The sequence below is a fragment of the Pseudophryne corroboree genome, chromosome 2 (genome assembly GCF_028390025.1).
Source record: "Pseudophryne corroboree isolate aPseCor3 chromosome 2, aPseCor3.hap2, whole genome shotgun sequence".
NCBI lineage: Eukaryota > Metazoa > Chordata > Amphibia > Anura > Myobatrachidae > Pseudophryne > Pseudophryne corroboree.
This window is the reverse complement of record NC_086445.1, coordinates 480,484,230-480,505,589: the sequence shown is the minus strand read 5'-3', so window position 1 is coordinate 480,505,589 and position 21,360 is coordinate 480,484,230. Positions and strand designations below refer to the sequence as shown.

General features: G+C 46.1%; 1 protein-coding gene across 2 annotated transcripts in view; it reads right to left on the bottom strand.

Annotated features, from left to right (window-relative positions):
• Positions 1-21,360, bottom strand: part of LOC135029510 (multidrug and toxin extrusion protein 2-like) — a 220,671-nt gene that overhangs the window by 116,713 nt on the left and 82,598 nt on the right. For both annotated transcript variants that reach the window (XM_063953858.1, XM_063953859.1), the window contains exons 5-6: positions 16,382-16,479; positions 13,530-13,627 (exon numbers count right to left, since the gene is read on the bottom strand). In XM_063953858.1, the coding sequence (XP_063809928.1) occupies positions 13,530-13,627; positions 16,382-16,479 (196 nt within the window). The remainder of the gene's footprint in view (positions 1-13,529; positions 13,628-16,381; positions 16,480-21,360) is intronic.

The following is a 21,360-nucleotide window of genomic DNA, read 5'->3' as shown; positions in this document are numbered from 1 at the left end:
CGCAAATTTATTAGACAATATCACTGAAATGTATGACGACACGTTCAGGTATACTGGGAGAGAGTTACAAGCCTTCAAAACAGAACTGGTTCAGCATAGGATGATTCTCAATTATCTCACAGCTGTGACAGGCGGGTATTGTGTTACCCTAGCAACTCAATATGGAATAAAATGCTGCACGTACATTCCAAACAGCACTGAGGACCCGGTCGAGGTCATAGACCAAAAGATGGATGACATTTTGCAATTAAAATGGGAGTTTCGAAGGAAACACAATCTCACACTCGCTGCTGTGGGTAATGAGCTGACCAGTTGGGTGTCATGGTTGAACCCACGAAATTGGTTCTCGGGATTAGGAGAATGGGCCCAAGGTATTATTATGGATGTAGGGAAATTTCTTTTGTGTATTCTGGGAGTCGTCATATTGGTCGGACTGATATTTAGATGCGTTCGGGCTTTAACGAAGTGTAAAGGTAGTACTAGAGTGATGAGCCTGAGGAGCGAGGACACTGTAATAACGACAACTAATTTGATTTATGACCCAACGATAGAGACAATGTTGTGATGAAAATGTGATTCCACGGTCCGTTTCTTTCATCCGTTTCTCCTTTGTTTTCCTCCAAGGTACAAAGACATCCGCTTGGAAGAAGAATTTGACAACCTGTTTTATACAGACCATTGATGAACTATGCTACAAGCCCCAATTTCCCTAGTGACTTTAACTTTTACGATAGCCCAATACTTTAGAGACTGTAACTTTATGGACAATGGAACAACTTTTGCTCGCTATTTATAGCAAAAGCACCGAGAGACATTAGACAACATGTACATCAAGACAAGACATCAGACAAGACCTCAATCGGCAAATGCATATTAAACTCACATAGTTTATGACTGCATTTATAATAATTGCTTCTTACCTTCATTTCTACAACCTTCAGGTAATGACACACATAGTCGATAGGGAATATAGACACATATCAGCACTCACATACCCCCCCCCATTCATGTATCATCAACTAAATGTGCTCCCCATTTGTTGCAACCAAAAATCGAAAAGAGCTCGGTAAAGTTTGACAGCCCATCCACAGACCCTTAAAACGGGATAAGAAGGAATTCAAATGTATACTCCGCAATACCTCGAAGCTTGATTTAAAACACGTACGGCACGATGATACATGACCCCTCAAACATGGATTCATACACACACGCTTCTACTATCTCACTAGGTCATACCTTTCCCACCTTCTCCTCTCCTCCCTCTACCCAATCATAAAAAGGTATTCCATGATGACATATATTTTTCTGTTTGAATTGTTAAGTGGCAGTTATTGATGACTGCCAAAGGGTCGACTGTCAAGGTCGAAAAATATAGCGACCTATGATGCCTTGTACTAACCCCAATGCACGTGCCCGCTGCACCGACCCCCCCGTGCGTATGCATCCCCTCAGGTCGCGTAGGGGACGCTCTGACATCGCCTGCGTAGGGAGATGGGTATTTACGGCGGTGTTTGTGTGCGACTAGCGAGCGACTCGATCGCTACATATTTAACCAATATAATGCGTTTTATAGTTAATATTCCCCTTAATAAATGTCAGCAAGTATGGTAAGTTTAAAACGGTTCTTGGACCTGAGAAATTCTCCTTTACATGCTGGGAGGGTTCAGATAAAGGTTGGAGGGTAGTATTTGGTGTCCAGCTGTGGGGTATTGAAGAAGTGTTGTGTCTATGACAGTTGGGAGGGATTCGCATAGTTCCTGCTCATGGTTATGCACAGAAGTAGAACATAAGATTAATTGCATTCAGAATAAATTACACAAATGCAGGGTGGGGGACTGGAATTCAGTCACCTCTTTCACACAGACCGAAAACAAATAGCCTTACTTACACTAAGCTTTGAGATTCTATGAAGAGGGCTTATACCTTTGTTTATGAATAGGTCCAGGTTTCTCTCCAGAATAATGAGTGCTGAGATGTCATTGTCTCAACTGAAAGAGGTGACCAGAGGGTAAACAAAGCACAGAGACAGAGTTTGTTTGGAAGATCCAAACAATAGGTTTCCCCAATACAACCAAGAGAGGAATTTAGAATACTGACAAGTCCTAGCCATTGCCCATTTCTTGAACTAACCAATGATCCCAGGTGCAATACATGTCCCACCCCCTAACCAATGAAAAGAGGACACATAGTATCTATTGAAGTATGTCTTGAGCTAGTACATAAATATAGTTTGAAATAGGCTTGGGGACACAAGAGTCTTCTCTCCACAACGGTTTTCATCATTGACTAACCCAGAGCTGGTAACCAGGACATGTGCAGCGAATCACTCCCCAGTGTGTAAGTACTCTCTCTGTGACCATTCTTAATCTCTGATTGTAATTGTGCCACGATCTCTCTCTCTCTCTCTCATTGTATGTTATTGTTTGCTATTGTGCTGCTATTGTGTATTTATGTGTAGTTATTTTGTTAGATATTGATGTTAGCTTGTAGTGTATGATTTGTCAACTGTATTTACCCTTTTAATATAACTTAATCCTGTTAGTAAAGGTTTTGGAGCCTTAGCAAGGTATTGTGTGTTTATTACATTGCAGAGGGTATTCAGAGCGACTTAATCGCTCAAACAGCATTTACACTAGCAAGGTTAAGCAGCGTTATATCGCTGCAGTATTTCAGTTGTAAGGTTTACAATACAAACTCAATCATAGTGTGTTGCATACAAGGTTTACTGAGTGTCATCCCGTGAGCGTCTGCGCCGCTCGTGTTCCCCTCGCGGTCACAGTGTCCGCTACGCTAGTAGCGTATCATTACGGTAGTCGGCCGCCTATAGCGTGTTCGACACCAAGCGTTAAGCTGTGAGCGAGCGTGCCGCATGTGCGTCTCGACCACGGCTAAGCATCTGCTACGCTAATTGCGTACCCTTACGGTACCCCATACGCCAATTGCGTACTGAGTCTCTTACCCACATATAGTGAATGTTATAAGATAAATATTTAGCTTTATCACCTGTATAAGGTATTTATATAGCGCTACCATTTTAGCAGAACTGTACAGAAAATATACATTATTCACATCAGCATTAGAGCTCACAGTTTATGGGGGAGATGTGTCAAACCATCTAAATAGAACAGTGCAAAAGCAACCAATCAGAGTCTAGGTATCATTTATAAAATGACAGCTAGGGGGAAATTTACTAAGAATTGTTTTGGGCTGTTATCTAATCACTGGAACATTTTGCACTACAAATCGCACATTTACTAACAATCATGTTGTCTTTCATAGTCTTTTGACAGTGTTTCTAGTCATAGGACACACTTGACGGGGCCCTCAACTAGTCATCCCACCCTTAGGATTCCTTGGAAAGTGGTGACCACCCCAATAAAAGGGTTACCCCTCCCAAATATCCCACAGGGCTAGGGTGAAGCACAGGGGTTTCCCACTTTCTGAGGAATCCTAAGGCCGTCAAGTGTGTCCCCTGGCATTTACATTACCTCCCCTCTATTAGGAGTCTGGTGCTGGTTTATGAAAATATGGGGACCCATATGTAATTTTCCTCCCATACGTACCAGGAGCGGCTCAAGAGCCCAGTGCTGATTCATGGAAATACGTGGGACCCCCCCCCCCCCCCTCCCCTGTATTTCTTGAACCAGGGGCCTAATTCAGGCCTGATTGCATAAGCAAAATCATTCTCTAAGGGGAAAACCATGTGCACTGCAGGTGGGGCAGTTATAACGTGCAGAGAGTTAACGCCCATATAGACGGGAGACATGTGTGCACGCATCTCTCCCGCCGCTCAGCACAGCGCAATGTGTGCTGAGCAATGCGGGGGAGGACGGGGACGCGGTGCACTAATTGGGGTTCCCGGTCACTCTACGAAGAAAACGACACCGAAAAAACATAAAAAACTCATGTTGACCTTTTTCCATGTCGACCTTGTTCCTGTCGACCTTTTGGCCATGTCGACCTACGGTGTGTCGACCAATTGGCATCAACCTAAGGTGTGTCGACCTTTTTGTTGTCGACCTGGAGTCCGGATACCGTCTGGCTTAGGGGGTCATTCCGAGTTGATCACTCGCTAGCAACTTTTTTGCAGCGCTGCGATCAGGTTAAAACTCTGCAAAACTGCGCATGCATATGCACCGCAATGCGCAGGCGCGTCGTATGGGTACAAAGAGGATCGGTGCTGGGCGATGGATTTAACGAAGAATCCATTCGCACAGCTGAACGCAAGGTGACTGACAGAAAGAGGGCATTTATGGGTGTCAACTAGTGATGAGCGGGTTCGGTTCCTCGGAATCCGAACCCCCCCGAACTTCAGCCTTTTTACACGGGTCCGAGGCAGGTTCGAACCTTCCCGCCTTGCTCGGCTAACCCGAGCGCGCCCGAACGTCATCATCCCGCTGTCGGATTCTCGCGAGGCTCGAATTCTATCGCGAGACTCGGATTCTATATAAGGAGCCGCGCGTCGCCGCCATTTTCACACGTGCATTGAGATTGATAGGGAGAGGACGTGGCTGGCGTCCTCTCCGTTTATAGAGAAGAGAGTAGAGAGTTAGAGACACTATTTAGTATTTACTAATTTTGGGGAGCATATTAGGACTGGAGTACTACTACTTGCTGATAGTGTGACCAGTGACCATTGACCACCAGTTTAATTAATCCGTTCTCTGCCTGAAAAAAAACGATACACAGTGTGACACAGTCACATACCATATCTGTGCTCAGCCTCAGTGTGCTGCATCATCATATGTAATACTGTATATCTGACTGTGCTGAGTGCTCACTGCTCACACAGCTTAATTGTGGGGGAGACTGGGGAGCAGTTAGAGCAGGAGTACATAAATAATATATTTTAAGTACAGTGCACACTTTTGCTGCCAGAGTGCCACACTGCCAGTGTGACTGACCAGTGACCACACTGACCACCAGTATATTGTGATTGTCTGCTTAGGACGGAGTACTACTTGCTGATAGTGTGACCAGTGACCACCACCAGTTTAATTAATCCGTTCTCTGCCTGAAAAAAAAAACGATACACAGTGTGACACAGTCACATACCATATCTGTGCTCAGCCCAGTGTGCTGCATCATATGTAATACTGTATATCATTATCTGACTGTGCTGAGTGCTCACTGCTCACACAGCTTAATTGTGGGGGAGACTGGGGAGCAGTTATAGCAGGAGTACATATTTTAAGTACAGTGCACACTTTTGCTGCCAGAGTGCCACTGCCAGTGTGACTGACCAGTGACCTCTGACCACCAGTATATTGTGATTGTCTGCTGACCACCAGTATATTGTGATTGTCTGCCTGAAAAAGTTAAACACTCGTCGTGTGGTGTTTTTATAAACGCATTCTGCAGACAGTGTCCAGCAGGTCCGTCATTACATAATATATATACCTGTCCGGCTGCAGTACTAGTGTGATATATATATATATATTTTAATTTTATCTCATTATCATCCAGTCTATATTAGCAGCAGACACAGTACGGTAGTCCACGGCTGTAGCTACCTCTGTGTCGGCAGTCGCTCGTCCATCCATAATTGTATACCACCTACCCGTGGTTTTTTTTTCTATCTTCTTGATACTAGTAGCTTACTTTAGGAGTCTGCAGTGCTGACAGACAGTGTCCAGCAGGTCCGTCATTACATAATATATATACCTGTCCGGCTGCAGTACTAGTGTGATATATATATATATTTAAATTTTATCTCATTATCATCCAGTCTATATTAGCAGCAGACACAGTACGGTAGTCCACGGCTGTAGCTACCTCTGTGTCGTCAGTCGCTCGTTCATCCATAAGTATACTAGTATCCATCCATCTCCATTGTTTACCTGAGGTGCCTTTTAGTTGTGCCTATTAAAATATGGAGAACAAAAATGTTGAGGTTCCAAAAATAGGGAAAGATCAAGATCCACTTCCACCTCGTGCTGAAGCTGCTGCCACTAGTCATGGCCGAGACGATGAAATTCCATCAACGTCGTCTGCCAAGGCCGATGCCCAATGTCATAGTACAGAGCATGTAAAATCCAAAACACCAAATATCAGTAAAAAAAGGTCTCAAAAATCTAAAATAAAATTGTCGGAGGAGAAGCGTAAACTTGCCAATATGCCATTTACCACACGGAGTGGCAAGGAACGGCTGAGGCCCTGGCCTATGTTCATGGCTAGTGGTTCAGCTTCACATGAGGATGGAAGCACTCAGCCTCTCGCTAGAAAAATGAAAAGACTCAAGCTGGCAAAAGCACAGCAAAGAACTGTGCGTTCTTCGAAATCCCAAATCCACAAGGAGAGTCCAATTGTGTCGGTTGCGATGCCTGACCTTCCCAACACTGGACGTGAAGAGCATGCGCCTTCCACCATTTGCACGCCCCCTGCAAGTGCTGGAAGGAGCACCCGCAGTCCAGTTCCTGATAGTCAGATTGAAGATGTCAGTGTTGAAGTACACCAGGATGAGGAGGATATGGGTGTTGCTGGCGCTGGGGAGGAAATTGACAAGGAGGATTCTGATGGTGAGGTGGTTTGTTTAAGTCAGGCACCCGGGGAGACACCTGTTGTCCGTGGGAGGAATAGGGCCATCGACATGCCTGGTGAAAATACCAAAAAAATCAGCTCTTCGGTGTGGAAGTATTTCAACAGAAATGCGGACAACATTTGTCAAGCCGTGTGTTGCCTTTGTCAAGCTGTAATAAGTAGGGGTAAGGACGTTAACCACCTCGGAACATCCTCCCTTATACGTCACCTGCAGCGCATTCATAATAAGTCAGTGACAAGTTCAAAAACTTTGGGCGACAGCGGAAGCAGTCCACTGACCAGTAAATCCCTTCCTCTGGTAACCAAGCTCACGCAAACCACCCCACCAACTCCCTCAGTGTCAATTTCCTCCTTCCCCAGGAATGCCAATAGTCCTGCAGGCCATGTCACTGGCAATTCTGACGAGTCCTCTCCTGCCTGGGATTCCTCCGATGCATCCTTGCGTGTAACGCCTACTGCTGCTGGCGCTGCTGTTGTTGCTGCTGGGAGTCGATGGTCATCCCAGAGGGGAAGTCGTAAGACCACTTTTACTACTTCCACCAAGCAATTGACTGTCCAACAGTCCTTTGCGAGGAAGATGAAATATCACAGCAGTCATCCTGCTGCAAAGCGGATAACTGAGGCCTTGGCATCCTGGGTGGTGAGAAACGTGGTTCCGGTATCCATCATTACTACAGAGCCAACTAGAGACTTGTTGGAGGTACTGTGTCCCCGGTACCAAATACCATCTACGTTCCATTTCTCTAGGCAGGCGATACCGAAAATGTACACAGACCTCAGAAAAAGAGTCACCAGTGTCCTAAAAAATGCAGCTGTACCCAATGTCCACTTAACCACGGACCATGTGGACAAGTGGAGCAGGGCAGGGTCAGGACTATATGACTGTGACAGCCCACTGGGTAGATGTATGGACTCCCGCCGCAAGAACAGCAGCGGCGGCACCAGTAGCAGCATCTCGCAAACGCCAACTCTTTCCTAGGCAGGCTACGCTTTGTATCACCGGTTTCCAGAATACGCACACAGCTGAAAACCTCTTACGGCAACTGAGGAAGATCATCGCGGAATGGCTTACCCCAATTGGACTCTCCTGTGGATTTGTGGCATCGGACAACGCCAGCAATATTGTGTGTGCATTAAATCTGGGCAAATTCCAGGACATCCCATGTTTTGCACATACCTTGAATTTGGTGGTGCAGAATTTTTTAAAAAACGACAGGGGCGTGCAAGAGATGCTGTCGGTGGCCAGAAGAATTGCGGGACACTTTCGGCGTACAGGCACCACGTACAGAAGACTGGAGCACCACCAAAAACGCCTGAACCTGCCCTGCCATCATCTGAAGCAAGAAGTGGTAACGAGGTGGAATTCAACCCTATATATGCTTCAGAGGTTGGAGGAGCAGCAAAAGGCCATTCAAGCCTATACAATTGAGCACGATATAGGAGGTGGAATGCACCTGTCTCAAGCGCAGTGGAGAATGATTTCAACGTTGTGCAAGGTTCTGCTGCCCTTTGAACTTGCCACACGTGAAGTCAGTTTAGACACTGCCAGCCTGAGTCAGGTCATTCCCCTCATCAGGCTTTTGCAGAAGAAGCTGGAGACATTGAAGGAGGAGCTAACACAGAGCGATTCCGCTAGGCATGTGGGACTTGTGGATGGAGCCCTTAATTCGCTTAATAAGGATTCACGGGTGGTCAATCTGTTGAAATCAGAGCACTACATTTTGGCCACCGTGCTCGATCCTAGATTTAAAACCTACCTTGGATATCTCTTTCCGGCAGACACAAGTCTGCTGGGGTTCAAAGACCTGCTGGTGAGAAAATTGTCAAGTCAAGCGGAACGCGACCTGTCAACATCTCCTCCTTCACATTCTCCCGCAACTGGGGGTGCGAGGAAAAGGCTCAGAATTCCGAGCCCACCCGCTGGCGGTGATGCAGGGCAGTCTGGAGCGACTGCTGATGCTGACATCTGGTCCGGACTGAAGGACCTGCCAACGATTACGGACATGTCGTCTACTGGCACTGCATATGATTCTCTCCCCATTGAAAGAATGGTGGAGGATTATATGAGTGACCGCATCCAAGTAGGCACGTCAGACAGTCCGTACTTATACTGGCAGGAAAAAGAGGCAATTTGGAGGCCCTTGCACAAACTGGCTTTATTCTACCTAAGTTGCCCTCCCACAAGTGTGTACTCCGAAAAAGTGTTTAGTGCCGCCGCTCACCTTGTCAGCAATCGGCGTACGAGGTTACTTCCAGAAAATGTGGAGAAGATGATGTTCATTAAAATGAATTATAATCAATTCCTCCGTGGAGACATTGACCAGCAGCAATTGCCTCCACATAGTACACAGGGAGCTGAGATGGTGGATTCCAGTGGGGACGAATTGATAATCTGTGAGGAGGGGGATGTACACGGTGATATATCGGAGGATGATGATGAGGTGGACATCTTGCCTCTGTAGAGCCAGTTTGTGCAAGGAGAGATTAATTGCTTCTTTTTTGGTGGGGGTCCAAACCAACCCGTCATTTCAGTCACAGTCGTGTGGCAGACCCTGTCACTGAAATGATGGGTTGGTTAAAGTGTGCATGTCCTGTTTATACAACATAAGGGTGGGTGGGAGGGCCCAAGGACAATTCCATCTTGCACCTCTTTTTTCTTTAATTTTTCTTTGCGTCATGTGCTGTTTGGGGAGTATTTTTTTGAAGGGCCATCCTGCGTGACACTGCAGTGCCACTCCTAGATGGGCCAGGTGTTTGTGTCGGCCACTTGGGTCGTTGAGCTTAGTCACACAGCTACCTCATTGCGCCTCTTTTTTTCTTTGCGTCATGTGCTGTTTGGGGAGTGTTTTTTGGAAGGGCCATCCTGCGTGACACTGCAGTGACACTCCTAGATGGGCCAGGTGTTTGTGTCGGCCACTTGGGTCGCTTAGCTTAGTCATCCAGCGACCTCGGTGCAAATTTTAGGACTAAAAATAATATTGTGAGGTGTGAGGTCTTCAGAATAGACTGAAAATGAGTGGAAATTATGGTTTTTGAGGTTAATAATACATTGGGATCAAAATGACCCCCAAATTCTATGATTTAAGCTGTTTTTTAGGGTTTTTTGAAAAAAACACCCGAATCCAAAACACACCCGAATCCGACAAAAAAAATTCGGTGAGGTTTTGCCAAAACGCGGTCGAACCCAAAACACGGCCGCGGAACCGAACCCAAAACCAAAACCCGAAAAATTTCAAGTGCACATCTCTAGTGTCAACTGACCGTTTTCTGGGAGTGTTTGAAATAACACAGGTGTGTCCAAGCGTTTGCAGGGCGGGTGTCTGACATCAATTCCGGGACCAAAAAGACTGAAGTGATCGCAGCGGCTGAGTAAATCCAGAGCTACTCAGAAACTGCAACAAACTTTTTTGTGCGTCGGCTGCAAAAGCGTTCGCACACTTGCAAAGCGAAAATACACTCTCCCATGGGCGGCGACTATCTGATCGCAGCACAGCAAAAAGTTGCTAGCGAGCTATCAACTCGGAATGACCACCTTAGGCCCCAAGATTAGCTCACACAGCTTGGTACTGGTTTTGCTTTTAGGGAGGACCCCACACCATTATTTTTCTAAAATTACCTCTTTAAGTAACTTAAAACACAAAGGGGGTAATTCCAAGTTGATCGCAGCAGGATTTTTTTTAGCAGTTGGGCAAAACCATGGGGGTCATTCCGAGTTGTTCGCTCGCTGTTTTGTTTTCGCAACGGAGCGATTAGTCGCTAATGCGCATGCGCAATGTCCGCAGTGCGACTGCGCCAAGTAAATTTGCTATGCAGTTAGGTATTTTACTCACGGCATTACAAGGTTTTTTCTTCGTTCTGGTGATCGTAATGTGATTGACAGGAAGTGGGTGTTTCTGGGCGGAAACTGTCCGTTTTATGGGAGTGTGTGAAAAAACGCTACCGTTTCTGGGAAAAATGCGGGAGTGGCTGGAGAAACGGAGGAGTGTCTGGGCGAACGCTGGGTGGGTTTGTGACGTCAAACCAGGAACGAAGCTGACTGAACTGATCGCAGATGCCGAGTAAGTCTGGAGCTACTCAGAAACTGCTAAGAAGTGTCTATTCGCAATTCTGCTAATCTTTTGATCGCAATTTTGATATGCTAAAATTCACTCCCAGTAGGCGGCGGCTTAGCGTGTGCAAAGCTGCTAAAAGCAGCTTGCGAGCGAACAACTCGGAATGACCCCCCATGTGCACTGCAGGGGAGGCAGATTTAACATGTGCAGAGAGAGTTAGATTTGGGTGTGGTGTGTTCAATCTGCAATCTAATTTGCAGTGTAAAAATAAAGCAGCCAGTATTTACCCTGCACAGAAACAAAATAGCCCACCCAAATCTAACTCTCTCTGCACATGTTATATCTGCCTCCCCTGCAGTGCACATGGGGGGTCATTCCGAGTTGTTCGCTCGGTAAATTTCTTCGCATCGCAGCGATTTTCCGCTTAGTGCGCATGCGCAATGTCCGCACTGCGACTGCGCCAAGTAAATTTGCTATGCAGTTAGGAATTTTACTCACGGTTTTTTCTTCGTTCTGGTGATCGTAATGTGATTGACAGGAAGTGGGTGTTTCTGGGCGGAAACTGGCCGTTTTATGGGTGTGTGTGAAAAAACGCTACCGTTTCAGGAAAAAACGCGGGAGTGGCTGGAGAAACGGAGGAGTGTCTGGGCGAACGCTGGGTGTGTTTGTGACGTCAAACCAGGAACGACAAGCACTGAACTGATCGCAGATGCCGAGTAAGTCTCGAGTTACTCAAAAACTGCACAGAGATGTCTTTTCGCAATATTGCGAGTCTTTCGTTCGCAATTTTAAGAAGCTAAGATTCACTCCCAGTAGGCGGCGGCTTAGCGTGTGCAATGCTGCTAAAAGCAGCTTGCGAGCGAACAACTCGGAATGACCCCCATGGTTTTGCCCAACTGCTAAAAAAATTCCTGCTGCGATCAACTTGGAATTACCCCCAAAATCCTGAATGGATCTCACGGATTTGTGCAGGCTTCACAGCAAACACGCTCTTTACAAGCAAGTGCATTGATTTGGTGTTTTGAGGTGCGATTTTGGTGGGAGTTTGAGAGATTTCACAAAAACAATTCTTAGTAAATTCGCAATTTGAATTGGTACTTGTGTTATTTTGACGATGTTTTTCAGATGGTGATTTGCCGTGATTTGGTCTGCGAAATCGAGTTACACATGCGATTTTCATGTGAATTAATCCTTAATAAATGTATGATTGGCAAAATAGTAGCATTATCACTAAAGGAAACCAAAAATCAACCAAAAAGGTTTTTTAGGAGGCAGATTGGCGGCTAAAAACAACTTCAACACCTGTACACTTTAGAAGGGCACACCCTTCTCCCATTTTTTTAATCCCACGTTGGCAGCAGCAGACCTGCAGAAACCACTGGGAAAATGGCATGGCAGACATTTTCTTTGCGTTTTGCGCATGCGCAGTAGGAAAATCTCCAGTAAAATGGCTGCTGCACCATTTTCTTGGAGACATGTGTATGTGCACTAGACTCTGGGGCGACACTAGGGTCATCTAGTGACCATAATGCTCAGAGGGAGTTATTCCGAGTTGTTCGCTGTTTTCGTTCGCAGTGCAGCGTTTAGGTAAAAAAATCTGCATTTCTGCGCATGCGTATGTGGCGCAATGCGCATGCGCGACGTACTTTCACAATAACCAAAGTAGTTTCACACAAGGTCTAGCGACGCTTTTCAGTCGCACTGCTAGCCGCAGAGTGATTGACAGAAAGTGGGTGTTTCTGGGGGGTAACTGACCGTTTTTCGGGGAGTGTGTGGAAAAATGCAGGCGTGTCAGATACAAACGCAGGCGTGGCTGGCCGAACACAGGGCGTGTTCGTGACATCAAAACAGGAACTAAACAGCCTGAAGTGATCGCAAGCTAGGTCTGGAGCTGCTCAGAAACTGCACAATCTTTTTTTGTAGCCGCGCTGCGATCCTTTCGTTCGCACTTCTGCTAAGCTAAGATACACTCCCAGAGGGCGGCGGCTTAGCGTTTGCACGGCTGCTAAAAGCAGCTAGCGAGCGATCAACTCGGAATGAGGGCCTGAGTCTATTGCTGTGCCGGCTATAGAGGAGGGGGCCCGGTCGGAGACTTCAAACGGGCCTCCTCCTCTCTTGATGCACCCCTGATTATCTACCAGTATGTTTTGGAGCGTAGGAAGAAACTGGAGCCACAGGAGGAAGCCCATGGAAACTTGGAGAGAGCATACAAACTTTGTAGGGCTTTGGGCGGTCATTCCGAGTTGTTCACTCGTTATTATTTTGTCGCAATGGAGCGATTAGTCGCTAATGCGCATGCGCAATGTCCGCAGTGCGACTGCGCCAAGTAAATTTGCTATGCAGTTAGGTATTTTACTCCTGGCATTACGAGGTTTTTTCTTCGTTCTGGTGATCGTAATGTGATTGACAGGAAGTGGGTGTTTCTGGGCAGAAACTGGCCGTTTTATGGGTGTGTGCGAAAAAACGCTACCGTTTCTGGGAGAAATGCGGGAGTGGCTGCAGAAACGGAGGAGTGTCTGGCCGAACGCTGGGTGTGTTTGTGACGTCAAACCAGGAACGAAACTGACTGAACTGATCGCAGATGCCGAGTAAGTGTGGAGCTACTCAGAAACTGCTAAGAAGTGTCTATTCGCAATTTTGCTAATCTTTCGCTCGCAATTTTGATAAGCTAAGATTCACTCCCAGTAGGCAGCGGCTTAGCGTGTGCAAAGCTGCTAAAAGCAGCTTGCGAGCGAACAACTCGGAATGAGGGCCTTGGTCGGGAATTGTACTAATGAACCCACTGCTGTTACACAGAAATGCTAAACACAGGCTCTATATGTCTCCCATGGACCTGGGGCACCAGGTGACTTCTACATGCTCTGTATGACATAAAGCCAAAATTGAGTTATTTATAAACTACTGATTTTCTATTTCGTTTTATTCATACTTACATACCTCCCCATGTTAGAAGATGAAGTTTTCTCAAAATGATATAGGCTAAAAGCACACCAGACAATGCATATTGAGATATTGTGTTTGCACAAGCTGATCCCCTAAAGGAAGCAACCGAAAAATAATTGTAAATAAAACAGTTATATTCCCAAAACATAAGAAAATAAACAAACAAGGTTTTTGCGTCCTTGTAAATGTAAATTGACTTTATGCCAGAAATGTACACTGACTTTATCGGCTGGCTGTGTGACATATGGGGTCGCACAAGTCAGCCATTACAGGATCTACCAAGAGGCCAGGAAATGTCCATCCTCTGACGGAGATCCTGGCTTCGTCCTTTCAATGCCGTAACTAGACATTTTAGCGCTGTGTGCAAGAAGCAGCATCGGCGCCTCATCCCCCCATATTGAAAACAGGGTCAGTGCTCGCCATAGGCACGGGCCAAACATATAGCGGAGTGGCTTAACGGGGAAGGGGCATGACCACAAAATAATAACAATTTCTATTACGCAGCACAGTAGTCTCCATTATTCAAATTGCACCGCTCAGTAGTGCCACTTACACACATTACACCAGGTAGGGCCATTTTTACACATTAAGGCAGCAGTTCTCCCTTTTACACATTACGGCAGGTAGAGTCCCCCTCTTTACACATTACGGCAGCAGAGTCCCCCTTTTTACACTTTACAGCAGCAGAGTCCCCCTTTTTACACGTTATAGCAGTAGAGTCCCCTCTTTACACGTTACTTAAGCACAGTCCCCTCTTTACACATTATGGCAACACGGACCCCTCTATACACATTACGGCAGCATGGTCCCCTATTAAAACACATTACGGCAGCAGAGTACCCATTTTTACACATCACAGCTGCAGAGTACCCATTTTTACACATCACAGCAGCAGGGTCCCCAATTTTACACATTACAGCAGTAGAGTCTGTGGGGGGGGGGGGGGGGGAGAGGAGGGGGGGGGGGGGGTTAGAGAGACAAAGAAAGAGAGAGAGAGTGTGTGTACTTGTGACCTGGTGCAGACCAACAGCAGTCAGATTCTCCTTCCACCAATCCGCCAGCCCAGCTACCTGTTATACAGGAGAATGCGGTGACCCGGCTCAGAGTTGATGTCACTGCCCGCTCCATGCGATCTCTTCTCTCGTCTCCGACGGCTGCTGTGGGTCTCCAAGAAGGAGGAGCCAGGGGTGGGGAGGGGCGGGGAGAAGAGGATCCCCCTCCTCCTCTCATGCCCGAAAAATGTCTCTGTTTGTTCTGGCCGAATGCCGAGCGGAGCGGCATCCTTTAATGAGAAGCTGCCGGCAGCAGGGCTTCCTTGTAGAGCAACAGTGGCAGGGCTTCCTTGCAGAGCGGCAGCCGGCGGGACTGTCAGTGTACCAGCGGCCGTGCGTGTGTGCTGCCAGATGGTGTGCTTCAGTGCATTTGCGCTGTGGGCAAGGCACCATCGGCACACACCTAGTTATGGCCCTGCGCCCTTCCCCCACAACAGCTTCCACACGCCTCCCCACCTTCTGAACGGCAGCAGATTCTCAAACACTGCCAGTCTGCTGCCATCCTGTGTCCTGTGCTGCAGAACCCATGTGCACACACACTGAAAGGGTCCTGCGCATGCGCAAAGTACCGACTATCAGTAATTTGTGGCACAGGACGGCACTCTGTCCACATCTGAATTAGGCCGTTTGTTCCCTGCCTAGCCACAAAGGGGAATATTTTATGCACAAAATAAAAATGACAGCAGTGCTTTGTGATGTTTGCTTTCTGTCAGTCTTTTGTTAAACAATGGCACATATACATGCCTAGGTAAAATGCTTTCGATGATGACTAAGATAAAAGATGTACTAATGATAATTAATGATTACTGTAAAGATGATAATAAATGCAATAGATTGGGTATGACGTCCAATCACTCAACATGCCGATGGTCAGAATCCTGTCTAGCAGAATCCCGGCGTTCAAAACTCAGATGGATTTAGGTAAGTGTTGTAACCCTAACCCACTCCTCCCGTAGCCTAACCATCCCTCCTAGTGCCTAACCCTAACCGCTATACTTACCATCTCAATCCGCTGGGATCTTGCTGAGCACCGGGATATTCACTACATCCCAATGCAATTTGTACAGCCAATGAGACTGTTTTTGATCCAACTGGTGTAAAATTGCTACACATTTACATACTAAAAACAATCTATCCTGACCTAAGTCTAATTGGGTGATATCACATGTAGGCAGCGATAGCGTGGGTGCAGTTGGGCAGAGACCACACAGAACTGTGTGGGCAATCATCAGCCAACCTCACTAATGTAGCTCCATCAGATCTCACATGTCTAACACCCCTTTCACAGCGCACAAATAACCCGGTATCGACCCGGCATATTGTCGGGTCGACACAGGTCGGCGTGCGGTGTGAAAGGGGCACAGCCGAAATCGCGGGTCGCCTGACCTGGCAATTCAACCCGGGAATAAAGCAGTGTTATACCCGGGTTGAATACCGGGTCAGTGGCTGCGTAAACGGGCTCCCGGGTCGATGCGACCCGGGACCCGATTACTACTGCAGGGAGAGGCGGCGCGGAGATGAGCCCATCTCCCAGCGCCGCCTTCACCTCCACCCCCCGCTGCTATGGCAACCCGCCCGGCATATTGCCGGGTCGGGGAAGCCTGCAGCAGCTGCCAATGCCGGAACCCACCCGGGAGGGACCCGTTCCCAATTCCCGGGTGGGGTCCGGCATTGGCAGTGTGAAAGAGGTATAATTATGTTCCTCCCCCAAATCTGACATAGATCTCACAGCCCTATTGTCACTGCAAGGTTAAATATCATAGTAGCAATACATTTAAATGCAGGATTACTTACATTACTCTCAGATTCAGTCCATACATAAAGAAGGCATTCATAGCAATATTAGTAAGATTTACTACAAGGCCAGTAATGACCTGAGGCCATATTATACCCTGGAATACAATGAAAAAGAAACATTTTCTTAGTAAAGCTAATAATAGCAAGCTAATAACAGTAAGCTTGTGAAATTTTGGAAAAAAATAAGTAAAGAAATAAAAAGGTATTGTTATCAGTTACTTATTAAGGCAGGCTTTTTCAACCAGTGTGCAAGGTGTGCCGCGGAGCCAGAGTAGCTTCCTGCACCTCCAGACTGAACTGTTGCCCTGGGCTCTTCTTAGAGGATCAGTCGTGCTCTGGCCATGACCTATACCTTGAAAACGATGTGATATCATAGGTCACAGCCGCCGCGTCTCACCACCCAGCCAGTCCACCCGCCTGCATACACATCTACCAGTTCCCGCCTGCATACACAGCTTTCCTTCCCACCCACATCCACACCTGCCCGACCGCCCGCTGCTCAGTATTCGCAGAACTCCACTATGAACAGCCCCCGCCACTGAGGGACAGGGAAGAGGACAGCTGATAATAATATTTGTTATTTTATTTATCCTGTGGGGAACAATAGGATTTCAATAGGATTTATGTGGGGAGAGTAATCATTTATGGATTTATGGGGGGAACAATGTGAATAATTCATGTAGGGAGCAATAGGATTTTTGTGGGGAGAAATGTGATTGACATATGTGTGGAGCAATAGGATTTATGTGGGGAGCAATGTTATTGTTTTTTCTGTGTAGGCCAATGTATGTGTGTTTTTTTTGTGTGTTTTTTTTACTGTGAGGGCCAATGTGTGTGTTTAGTTTTTTTCTGTGGGGAACTGATGGTGTGCCTTGGGAATTTTAAAATATTGTTTGGTGCGCCGCGAGTAAAAAAAGGTTGAAATCACTGTATTAAGGGGTCTATTTACTAAGCCTTGGATGGAGATAAAGTGGCTGGAGATAAAGTACCAGCCAATCGGCTCCTAAATGCCACGCACAGGCTGTGTTTGAAAAATGACAGTTAGGAGCCGATTGGCTGGTACTTTATCTCCAGCGACTTTATCTCCATCCTAGGCTTAGTAAATAGACCCCTTAGTCTTTAAGACAGAATGCCATATTCATCTACATGCAAAGAATATACTTGGAGGATATCATACAGTTTTTGCCACTATTTTCGAGCATTGCATTAAGTCAAGATTTTATTTGCTAGAATAGTCTCCATCCATCCTCATAAATGATGGTAACAGAGGAGGCACTTATTAAATAGTCCAAATATATCCTCATAGATCTTTGCTGCGGTCATGCCAAACAGCCCCTCTTGGCACACCAGGTCGCATGAGAATCTTCTAGCGTTGGGCGTCTCTTTTGCTTCTATTTTTTTGGAGCCGAAAATGCATCTTAGTCACGATGCAATGCGACTAGAATGCACAAGGAAACGGTGCTCATTAATTTGATATGTGACACTTGTATATCTGTGTGCGAATGAGTCTCTTAATCTGTACATGAAGTGCTACAATGTAGCAGCCACAGTTTTTTCCCAGTATAAGGTCTGCTCCATGGGATCCGGACTGAAAGTCGACAGTAACTAGGTCGACAATGTCTAGGTCGACCACTATTGGTCGACAGTAACTAGGTCGACAGGGTGTCTAGGTCGACAGGGTCTTTAGGTCGACATGTTCTAGGTCGACAGGTCAAAAGGTCGACATGAGTTTTTCACATTTTTTTCTTTTTTTGAACCTTTTCATACTTAACGATCCATGTGGACTACGATTGGAACGGTAATCTGTGCCGAGCGAAGCGGTAGCGGAGCGAAGGCACCATGCCCGAAGCATGGCGAGCGAAGCGAGCCATGCGAGGGGACGCGGTGCACTAATTGGGGTTCCCGGTCACTCTACTAAGAAAACGACACCAAAATAACATTAAAAACTCATGTCGACCTTTTGACCTGTCGACCTAGAACATGTCGACCTAAAGACCCTGTCAACCTAGTTACTTTCGACCAATAGTGGTCGACCTAGACATTGTCGACCTAGTTACTGTCGACTTTCAATACCACACCCCTGCTCCATATAAAGACTCAGTCACACACAATATATGTGTCATATACCAAATTAATCAGAACAGTCTCCTCGTGTGTCCTAGTTGCATTACATTGTGATTAAAGGCCCCAATACATCTATGATGTGATTCCCCAATTTGGCAATCAATGATCGGCGATCTGTCCTGACCGTGAATCCCAATCTCCCAACATGACTGTTGGGGGAACAGGCCATTTCCCCAATCTACTGCTGATGTAAGGGGCCTTAAGACGCAAAAAAAGATGCCCAATGTGAGTTGTACGAGACATGGCAGCTCATTCACACCAGAAATCTTGCATGGCGTATTGATGTATGAGGACACATCAGCACAAAAAAATGAAGATAATTCTGTATACAACACAGTGCTGCACTTTATATTTATTCAATCTCTATCCACTGAGGACTGGACATTCCTCTTTTTTTTCAAATATATTATTAATACAGTTCTCAACTCCATTTCTCAAGTACCACCATCAGGTTATGTTTTGCAGATTTCTTAATCATGCACAGGTGAGATATTCTATTTTGCTGGGTCCCACCTGTTTCCACGGAAATCCTGAAAACATGAGTTGAGGTTGAGCATCTCTGATCTAGAGGGAAACCCTCAATTGTGAAACAAAAAAAGGAACAAAATACTGGGTTGTACCCTTCGGAATTTATAATATTCATTTTTGTGTGTATGTTCCTTTGTTTGCCTCAGGGATGCCTTTACGGTGTTGTAACAGTATGTTGTATTCCATACTATAGGTACACCACCAATTATCCGGCACCTGATAGTCCGGCACCTCTTATAGGGGGTCATTCCGGCCTGATCGCACGCTGCTGTTTTTTTTACAGCGCAGCAATCAGGTCACTACTGCGCATGTGTATGCACCGCAATACGCAGGCGCATCGTATGGGTACAAAGCGGATCGTTGCTGTGGGATGGGTTTTACGAAGAATCCATTTGCACAGCTGATCGCAAAGAGATTTGACAGGAAGAAGGCGTTGGAGTGTTTGGAAAAATGCAGGCGTGTCCAAGCGTTTGCAGGGCGGGTGTCTGACGTCAATTCCGGCCCCGGACAGTCTGAAGTGATCGTAAGGGTTGAGGAAGTTCTGAGCTACTCAGAAACTGCACAAATTTTTTTGTACCGCTCGGCTGCACATACGATCGCACACTTGCACAGCAAATATACACTCCCCAGTGGGTGGCGACTATGCATTTGCACGGCTGCAAAAAGTAGCTAGCAAGCGATCAACTCGGAATGACCCCCTTAATCCAGACATATCAGGTGCAGGGGGAAGTTAGGCTGTGAGTGGGAGTTAGGATGCGGGAGGTCTTATATTAGCAGTAGAAGGCTTAGTTAGGCTGTGGGTGGGGGAGTCTGGCTGCGGGTGGGAAATCAGGCTGCGTGGCCGGAGTTAGGCTGTAGGAGACAATCTGGATAGAATTAGGCTGCAGGAGGGGGGTCAGGAATCTGACGACACCAACGTCTATGATACCACCAATAATCCGGCAAAATTGATATCCTGCACAGTGCTGGAACCGAGGGTGCCGGAATATCAGTGGTGTACCTGTACAATAATTTTTATTTTGTTATGTAATAAATTGTTTTTTTTTTCTTTCATTTAGCAGAAGACTGATTATAATAAACAACTGTTTACAAAATGAAATTTATGGTTAAGCAACAAATAGCAATTAGTGGTCTTTACAAGCAAAGGGAAACAAATTATTTTTGTAAATATGTTACTATTTTTGTAGAAATCAGAGCTCTTGAATTATCTATGTTTTAGCATGCAAAACTTTTTTTGAAGACTATTTCATTGGGAGAACCAGTCTCACAGCCAAAAGAAAAAACAAACCAAAAAAATTAACTATAAATTAGATATTGTAGAAAGTTTTTAATTAAAAACAATATAGAATATTTTCTGCCGAGCCAAGGGTTTCTGAAATATATGAACAATCATAGAGCTTTGTAGTTGCCAAAGATGTGTTAAATGAGCCACACATAGGGGGTCATTCCGAGTTGTTCGCTCGGTAAAAATCTTCGCATCGCAGCGATTTTTCGCTTAATGCGCATGCGCAATGTCCGCACTGCGACTGCGCCAAGTAAATTTGCTATGCACTTAGGAATTTTACTCACGGCATTTTCATCGTTCTGGCGATCGTAATGTGATTGACAGGAAATGGGTGTTACTGGGCGGAAACAGGCCGTTTTATGGGCGTGTGGGAAAAACCGCTACCGTTTCTGGAAAAAACGCAGGAGTGGCCGGAGAAACGGGGGAGTGTCTGGGCGAACGCTGGGTGTGTTTGTGACGTCAAACCAGGAATGACAAGCAGTGAAATGATCGCAGATGCCGAGTAAGTCTGGAGCTACTCAGAAACTGCTACGAGGTGTGTAATCGCAATATTGCGAATACATCGTTCGCAATTTTAAGATGCTAAGATTCACTCCCAGTAGGCGGCGGCTTAGTATGAGCAAATCTGCTAAAATCCGCTTGCGAGCGAACAACTCGGAATGACCCCCATAGAAAAGGTGTTATCGTCGATGCTAAAGTGTCCTTTGGAGTCTCTGGCAGACAAATCTAATGCTCAATTTTCCTAATAATGCCAGGTTAAAACACAAGCCATAAATCATTTTATAGTGTCTGTGGTGTTCTAAATAAAGTGATATAAAATGTAATTTATCATTTTAATGCTCATTACACACCTGGTGGTGAGATATGTGTCAGAAAAGAAGCACAGGTGAGAATCCAGAACAGGAATAGGCTGGCCTGGTGGGCAATTGGGCAATGGAGTAGGATGCCTGTCCTACACTCTCTGTCTCTAATCATCTTGCTTGATGCTCCTGTAGCCTGCTGTGATGCCCCAGGCCAGCCTATTCCTGTTCTGGATTCT